We start from the raw sequence: 9424 nt of genomic DNA on the forward strand, positions 1-9424 counted from the left end.
TTAAAAAAAGATATTCAGGATTTTCGAAATTTTCGTCAAAAATAATTAAAAAAGGAAGAAACGGAGAATTTATATATTTTATTATTATTATATATTTTAAAATATTCGAAGGGATATATTTTATTATTATATATTTTTAATTTATTAATTTATTATTAATTTTAAATTATTAAATTTATTATTAATTTTAATATTATTATATTTTATATATATATAATAATAAAATATATATTATATATTATATATTTTAAAATATTCGAAGAGAGTCGATTTCTTTTTAGAAAACAAATCTGAATTGGAAACTTATTAATAACTCGCCCATTTGAGTTTCAACTATATTTCAATTACATAGTGTTACTGGGCCATTTAGAATCGTGACAATTATTTCACAACTTTAAATTTTATCACTAATTCCCGTCGCCATGTAAAATGCAAATATAAATATGTAAATGCGACATAAAACCAAGTGCCCAAAATTTCAATCATTTTAAAACTTTCGTCACGCATAACCCAACGATACTAAAACTAGATTAATCTAACAACTGTATCGTCCCTTTCACACAAACTTGCGGCAAGAATCTCCGTAATCGTAAAGTCAATAATGAATAACGTTGCAAAGTAATAAAAGGTAAGATCGACGAAACCGGGTCATTTTCACGCGTGCGACCTTTCTGCACGACTTCTGCAGTATCAGCAGCCTTGCGCAGTGTCAATGTATCACCTTCACCGTGACAATTTCACTTCGAGAGAGAAAAAGAGAGAGAGAGAGTGAGCCGCGAAGAAGCAGAAAATCGCGTAGATTCGCAAAGTCTGCCGGTCACGCTCTCTTAGCACTTTGAAAGATCAGTCTTCGACCCATAAATCAGCGTGAAATAATGCTACCTCCGCATGGAACGCGCGAGCCTAGCGAGCGTGCGCGCACGCACGTTCGCGAACGAGCGAGCGATAAAATAAATCTTCGATACTGGTGGATACTAATGGAATACCTTGTATGTAACGGCGGTGGTCTTGTTTTCTGTTCTGTTGTAGATGTGGGTGGCGGTGAGCGGGAGCTCTGAACCTCCTGCACCTTGACACACACGCACACACACGCACACACACGCACGCACGCACAATGCACACGCAACAGCAACATCAACATGACCAACAGAAAAAAAAAAAAAAAAAGAGAGAATTCTAACAACAGTCTACAACAACAGAAAATTACAATCCATGCTCTTCTCTATCGTTTCACGTTTACTATACATTATATAATACATGCATTCTTTCCTACACTTCACCATTCTTCTACTTTTTTCCTTTCTTTTTTTTTTNTTTTTGTTTACTGCATCTTTCACTGAAAGTTCCCCCGCGTTAGTTCCCCCGCGTTGATTTTCGATCACCATCTCGTGCGTAAGGAAAGAAAGAAAGAAAGAAAAAAAAAAATAATGGACGTGTAATAATTATGCTTGGCACACCTTTAATATATCGCTGTCACACACTCTTCCGCTGTCGCCGCTACGATCGCATTTCTAACTTCTACTAATACTAACGCCAGCCCGCACGATACCACCCCCAACCCCTCCTCGCATAATATCGCGAAGCGGTGGAGAACTTTGGTTTGCTATGCAGGAGGAGGAAAGTGAGAAAGGGAGAGAGAGAGAGAGAGAGAGAGTGAGAGAGAGAGAGAGAGAGAAAGAGAGGAAGCAGACAAGTTTCCTTGATGTGTACTTTCCTCATCTTCCGATTTCGACCATCTTTGTTCCAGGAGCATACACTCTGTTCCCTACAAGGGCTCCAACGGCTACTCAAATGGCTATTCGAATGGCTACTCTAGGTACTAGAAGCCATCCGGCCAACTAATATATCCTAAATCTTCCCTTATTCCCCGACCCTCCCAAAATAGACGCGCGTACCTCTCTGTTTCTGATTAGGCTAGTTTTCATTGCCGCGCGATAATCGTTCGACGAGCTTCTTTCCCTGTCTTTTTTTTTTTTTCTCCTCTTTTTTTTCTTCGTTTTTCGGAATTTCGACGAGGGCCACGTCGCAAGTCACGTGACGACCCAACGTCTTTACTTCATTGGAAATTTTTGATCCCGAGTACTTTCACGTATAACGTTGCACGAAGGTGATTCAATGATTATTCGATATTCTTATTACCGACAGACTGCAAATATCCACAAATTGAATTAGAAATTCGTGTTGCGTTGCTAAACACTGTAGACAAGTAGTCTATTTTGCACAAGTTTATGGATTTTGTAGAGTTTCTTGAATCTCTCGAAAATGCATAAACATTCGTAGTCTACATACTAGAGGAAGAACTCTGTCGTACCATGCTGAACGTTTTATAGAGACTTGAAGCCATAAAAAGTGAATAACAGCACGTTGCTCCTTTTTTAGCGCAAACGTAAAATGGTACAACTATGATAAACGAAGATTCATGAATACTGATGCACAAGTGTTTGAAATTACAGTGTATAACAAAACGTGTCGTTACAATGAGAACAATTGTCGAATCACCGTCGTATAATTTTCAACGCGTGAGTGCAGATGCAGAGATGAAACTCTGTGACGTTTGTTTTTCTAATATACGTATGGTATACTTGTTTTTTTGGCATCTTTGATAACAAAATGACGCGCCAGAGGTCCAGATGAACACTCGTTCAAGTTTTTTTAATTATTAAATCATAATTATGCACTCGATGCGTAACCATAAATTGTAACAAGTGAAAATTCAAATTAGGACAATTAGTTTTGGATTTGTGCAAATCGTGTATTGAACAAAGATTCGATCTATTTATTGTTAATGAAAGAATTTGCAAACTTTCAACTTCAAGTTTCCATAGGATATACAGGATGATCCTTAATTTCACGTCGATAATTCAGATGGTGAATTAATTCTATATACTGAAATAAAAGAAAAATGTCGTATGAACTTGTATACCTTAATTTTCGAATTACAGATGATTGAAATATTCAAATTTTGAGTGTACTTATCTTCAATTGAATAATCGAATATTGTCCAATATTTATAAATAATATCTACCAATATGAATCAAACCACTGATTCATTAAAGTTTCAGTTTTAATGTCGAGTTACAGACGATTAAAATATTCAAATTTTGAGTGTACTTATCTTCAATCGAACAATCGAATACTGTCCAATATTTATAAATAATATCTATCAATATGAATCAAACAAACCATTGATTGATTAGAGTTTCAATTTTAATGTCGAGTTACAGACGATTAAAATATTTAAATTTTGAGTGTACTTATCTTCAATCGAACAATCGAATACTGTCCAATATTTATAAATAATTTCTATCAATATGAATCAAACAAACCATTGATTCATTACAGTTTCAATTTTAGTCCAACTTTAATGTCTGTTGTTTATTCAATAGAGATGAACAACACTCCTTGTTCAACTGATATTTTCGTGACTCGAAATTTAATGCTTCATATATTGAATTATATTGAACATTTTCTTCAATCATACACATTGAAATATGCTCTTAGATTTCAAGATGCAGAATCGGTATCACGAGCAATTTGGAATTTATTTCCTTGGATCCATTTTTTTCTACTCTTCGACTTTTTATTTTTTATAATTGACATGCCACCTGTTATCGACAATAATTGAAATCGCAAGATTGAGAAGAATCAGTGACGCGAAATTGAAATTGTTGCAAATTTCATGAAACCTACATTATCTACGTGACAACGAAATATGCTAAAAAAAAAAAAAAAATAATAATACGTGACGATAATAATGTGATGATAAATCATTTACTGGCATATGTTGAATTCAGGAACGAATTTACTTGGTATCATTGCTAGATAAAAGCTATTATTTTTCAGAAATGTTTCAAATTCGTACACTCAGTGAAAAATTGTCGATACTTTAAATATTCTTGCAAAATATATGTTTCAATGTACGCATAGGAGGCTTAACTCGAAAACCAAGATATTTAAAACGTAGGTTCATACGACGTTTTTTTTAAATTCATTTTAATGCTCAGACCTCTGTCATTATGCAATCAAGAACCATCCTCTGGATATTAATTTTTTTTATCATTCGGTCATCCAAGGACAAATTAAATTGGAAAAATTCGTTGGAGGGACGGATAATTGTTGACACTATCAATCGTCAAATTGTTCAGATCTCTCGCGCTAAAAAGAATATAAAAGTCGAAGAAAATTTGTTCGTCCTTGATTTATAATAATTGACAAGAGTCACGGGATCTTAGACTTGTCGCAAAAATTACAGAGATGTCCAAAAAAAAAAAAAAAAAAAATGATCCACGTCGAAATTCCGAGAATCCTTCGAGATCCCGATCACGCATCCGTTCTTCTCGATGTCCGTCTTGAGTTCGACTCGATCGATTAATCGAAACAGCACGTCAGCCTGCTGAGTCGCAAGGGGAAACACCATCAGTTCCGTGGTCACTGATCGTCTCCTCGCCTATTTTTTTTTTTTTTTTATACACCTCGCTTCTCGCTCCTCCGTTCCTTGCTTTTTCGGTTTTTTTTTTTTTTTTTTTTTTTTTTTTTTTTTTTTTTTTTTTTTCGCTTCTACCACTTTCCTGTATTCCGAGCCTAGACACCTAGACGTCAGCCACAGCAAGCGATCGCGACAAAAGACATCGAGAGACAGACAAACAAGACAAGGAAGAATCACGTCAATGGTGCCAGACAATCGGGGTCAGAGTTGGAGGAAATCGATCGATCGTTGAAACTCGCGACACCAAGAGGCAGGAGATGCGAGCCAAGCGTACGGAGGGGTTCTTCTTCTTTCTTTCGTCTTTTTTTCCAAGCGTTCCTCGACCGGGGAATTTCCTAGCGAGATAACAAATGAAATTGTTCCACTTCGACGATGTTCAACGAGTCACGAGGCGACTAGGAGGGTAGCCAGCAACCTTGGACAAGATCGTCCTGAAAGATGGACAGGGGACTGTAACTCCGTTATCGGCGGCAACACGAAGCGAATGGCCGACCAGTTTCCTCGTTATCTCGAAGAATCTACTCGGACCTCTGCTGCGGCTCTTGCTTTCTCCCGGGCTGAGTAACAGCTTAATCACGGAAAGCGGAGTAATTCGCGCCTGTGGGAATAAGAGCAACGGGGGCCAAGGTCGTACGAAGAGGACAATCGCGCGCTTTCGTCCGTGAGATGGAAACATCGTGACAATTTCCAATCTATCGTTCCTACCGATTGGAAATTGTCGAAAAGGAATGAAACACTGAATTTATGATTTATGCAGCTGCTCTGAAGAATTCTTTGGAGATTGAATTCGAAATAATACTCTGACGAGAAAGAATGTAAAAAGAATATCGTTCGTATATCGAGGGATGTTTGAAAACGTGGTGGGAAATAAATTGAGTTGCAACAATTTCTGCAAGAAAAGAGTCGAAACTTCGTTGCGTGTCGACGCTTTTGATTGGAAATAAAACTTGCATTTAACATCTAAAACAATAGATTTACAATTCATACAGTTGCAAATTTGACGAACAAAGAGTATAAAGAATATACTCTAAAAGTCTTCGAAGAATGCGAATGCAGATCGTTTGTTAATTTCACGAGAAATTTTTATCGGAGAAGAAGAAGAGAATGGAATCGAAGATCGTACATTCGTGAGGTTAAATACCACATTCGATTAGAAACGGTTGAAAGAAAGCTGATAAATGATAAATTTCCCAAACTTGAATTGGAAATTCCTTAAGTAAAGGGAAAAAAAACTTGCACTGGCAACTGATTGCGGACCATAACGAGTGACCTTAACCATAACCGTACATACAGTAATTCCGTCGCTTTCTTTTTGAACTCGTCGGCACTCTATCACCGGACAGAAATTATTGAGAAGTAACGAATTTATTATCAGCTTTGTTTTTGTTTGAAACGGAGGAAATGTTGCAATTTTGGGACTAAAAATTCTCGATATGCGCAAGATGTCAAACAGCTGACGAAAATCTAAAGACTAATTAAAAAAAAAAAAAAAAAAAGACAGTGCCGATTAAAAACTCAATAAAGGAGTCCGGAGCAACTGGGAAAATTTCAACATCGCCGATCGAGCTTTATACTGGCCCGGAAGCGGCCAATTTGAATCGGAGGACTGATTTTCATGGAGTCGAAGGGGCGAAGAAAGGACGAAGGAACATGCGTGTCAACCTCGGGCCAGAGTCCCAAATTGGTACGTAATAACCCGCTTGGAAGATGCTGCTGAAGACCGGATGCTGCGATCGGCGAGGCCACGCCCAGGCCTGGAGCGACGCTCGCCTGGCCATCAGGATCGCGCAACAAGCTGATCAGCCGCGTCGCGAGCACGATTCCACGTGATTCAACGACGAGAGATATCGATGATCGAGAACCGAAATTCCGCGAGAGGAGGGACGCGGCCAGACGACCTTGGAAATGTGAAACAAAGCGGACACCAGTCAGCTGGCATCGGTTTCCAGTGGATGGAACCGTCAACTCTGGACGTGTCTCCTCGATTTCGCGCGGACACGAGACCCGTTCGATCAGAACAGCATGATCGATCGGCGCCGAGCGATTCCTAGACTGGACAACCTTAGACCGTCTGTCTACGCTTTTGGTCCTCGTTGGGAAAAGCGTTCTCTACTTCGGAGAGAACCGGAACCAGTCGGAACGAATCCATCAGAGATCGTCCATAGTTGAATCGGTAATGTCTCTCGCCTCTGAATTTTGAACCTCGGTTGATTCGATTTTCTATGAGATTTTGTGGTTAACTATTTGGAATAATTTGTTCGATTGTGATTTGGCAGCTGTCGATTTGTTTTTAAGTTGGAAGGAGGGACGAAGATTGCGGAACTATCAAACTGCGGCGATTACAGTTTTAGAAAAAAAATTGGTGAATTTTATGCGAGTTTTGAAAATTACGTTGACTTTCGGTGAAAATTTCGTTCCAAATTTTCTTCCAGTGTGCGTTAAACTTTTCTGATTTTATAGATATTCTCTGAAGTAGTATTTTTCGTAGTGTGTTATAAAAATCTTAAATCTTCGAAGTAGTAATTCAATCTGTTCAACGTGGACAATTTAAGGGTATTCCATGGCAAGAAAAAGCTAAAATAATGATGTTGCGAGATATTAACCCATTGAGGGCCAACTTTGCAACATTTTACTTGCAATTTTCTCTCAATCAGTGAAAATCAATTGCAAGTATTCGCTTGTTATTTTGTTCCTCGCTATTCAGTCACTTTTCATTCAAACCGTACAACTTTATGAAATTTCAAAGAGATAAGAGTGTTTTTGAACCATCTAACTGTTGCTCCTTAATGGATTAAGGCTTTTGTGAAAAATAGCGTTGCAATGGAATTTTCATGATTAACATTGTTATTTATAATTTATCAAACTTTTCAACATTTCGAACGACGTAACTTCATCTTGCATTGGGTTCTTCAATTTTTGCAATACGAAACCATACGATATCATATAATTATCTTGGAATTCTAGAGAATTCTGCAGTCAACTTCACCGCAATAGTCGAAACAACTATACTTTCTTTCCGTCATTGAAGCGTTCCGTGAAAATACAGTTATTGTATCCTGTCCGGAATTTCAATTTCTCCCGAAAGATTGCGACAGAAACATTCGTCGTTCTCCAATTGCAGATATCGAACGATTCGTATATTTTCACAATTCATTACAACGAAGATCAATTGAACAATTATGAAAATTTGTTTGGAAATGATTTCTTCTTCACTCCGGTGAGGCATTGAGATATCATTAACATTTCCTTGATCGATACTTAATTCCAATTTTATTATTATTATAATACTTTATATATAATTATTGTATAATTTATTATTATAACACTCGCGTGTTGCTATATTTTTATTTCTCTCTCTCTCTCTTTTGTATTACTGTACCCGTGGGATAAATAAATAAATAGACAAAAATACATTGTCGTTGATGAGAATTTCGATCGTTTCGAGCTCAGCAAATGAAAGATCGTAACGAATGTTTCTGTATTCATACGCATACACAGTTCCGCTTCTAGCTTGTACTTTCTAACACGATCGCGAGTCCGCGAGACTAGTTTCATAATGCGCGGCGTGAATGAAAAAATCAGAAAAAATAAATTGTCGCTCGAGAAACAACTCCGACTTTCGCGAGCTGCGACGTCTCGAGGGCGCTCGAGATCGATCGATCGATCAATTGCTCGCCAGCTTCGAAAGTCTGCGGTCACGATCGCACGGCGATCGGATGGATTCCTTGGGAATTGTATCGAAATTCGTCTGACGTCCTCCCGCGAGCTCTGAGAAACAGAAGAAACAAAATTGACGAAGAAGAAGAAGAAGAAGAAGAAGAAGAGGAAGAGGAAAAAAAAAGAGAGAGAAAGAAACATACATAGTCGCGCTTTGTACATAGCTTGAAAAGAAATGACACAATTGTGGCTGCGTTTTCTGATCTGAATTACACCGGTATTACGGTCACGAGCGAATTAACTATAATTATTAATAATATTGTTATATTACATGTATAATTACTATGAATTATTGGACTTGATCGTTGTGCAAGAAAATTGAAAACAATACGAATAGTTAGTCAGTGCGCATGGTAGCCGATCAATAGGCCTCTCAGTCTCCCCCCCCCCCCCCCCCCCCCCTCGTAGTAGCTGTATCCAACGTTTCTACCGTCTTGATAGAAGTGATAATAATGTTATTATTATATTTTATATTATATATATTATTATATTATTATATATTATAATTATTATAATTATACACACACATATATATATATATATATATATTGTAATGTGTATCTACATCTATACGCCTGTATCGCTAGCTTTACGAATGAACCGGGGCGCACGGTCAGCCCGGTGACAATGTGAAAAACAGAGAGAGAGAGAGAGAGAGAGAGAGAGAGAGAGAGAGAGAGAGAGAGAGAGAGAGAATGTGAGAGATAGTATAAAAGAGTGTGAGAAAACGTCTGCGTGTGAGAAAGAGAGAGAAAGAAATGATTCCGTTGCTTTTCTCTCGAAGAGAGATAAGACGACACGAGTATGCGTGACACCTCTCCGTGTGCTTTCGGGGAATCGCATTGTACTTGTGGGCATGTCCCACCCTACCGGCCTACCAATAAATTTTCGCCAAGTCGTAAAAAACGCTGTTTCGCACTTCTTCTTTTCTTCTTCTTCTTCTTCTTCTTCTTCTTCTTCTTCTTGTTTGTTTGTTTGTTTGTTCTCTCTCCTCTCCCCTTTTTTTCTTTTTTCTTTCATCTTTTATTTCCTGCCTCCTTCCTCATCGGTGTGTGTCGCGCGGCCGCAGCACATTTTCACTGAAATCCAAGCGTCCCATCGTTTTTTCCAACGAGGGACCAACGAGCTCGCCCGCTCGGCGAAAGTTATCGGACGACCGATGCCTTGCCTCCTCTCCTCGAGGAGCCGGGGCTGATTTGTTGTCCGTTTAATTGAATTATT

General features: G+C 38.1%; 1 protein-coding gene across 4 annotated transcripts in view; it reads left to right on the forward strand.

Annotated features, from left to right (window-relative positions):
- Window positions 1-7771, forward strand: part of LOC122530049 (protein drumstick) — a 42794-nt gene extending 35023 nt beyond the window's left edge. For 2 of the 4 annotated variants that reach the window (XM_043656682.1, XM_043656683.1), the window contains exon 3: window positions 1748-7771. In XM_043656682.1, coding sequence (XP_043512617.1) covers window positions 1748-1823 — 76 coding nt within the window. In that variant the 3' untranslated portion in view covers window positions 1824-7771. Of the gene's footprint in view, window positions 1-1029; window positions 1383-1747 lie in introns of those variants that run through there. The other 2 variants (XM_043656681.1, XM_043656684.1) reach the window with 2 other exon arrangements.
- The last annotated feature ends 1653 nt before the right edge of the window (window positions 7772-9424 follow it).

The sequence above is a fragment of the Frieseomelitta varia genome, unplaced genomic scaffold (assembly GCF_011392965.1).
Source record: "Frieseomelitta varia isolate USP_RPSP 00005682 unplaced genomic scaffold, Fvar_1.2 scaffold_324, whole genome shotgun sequence".
NCBI lineage: Eukaryota > Metazoa > Arthropoda > Insecta > Hymenoptera > Apidae > Frieseomelitta > Frieseomelitta varia.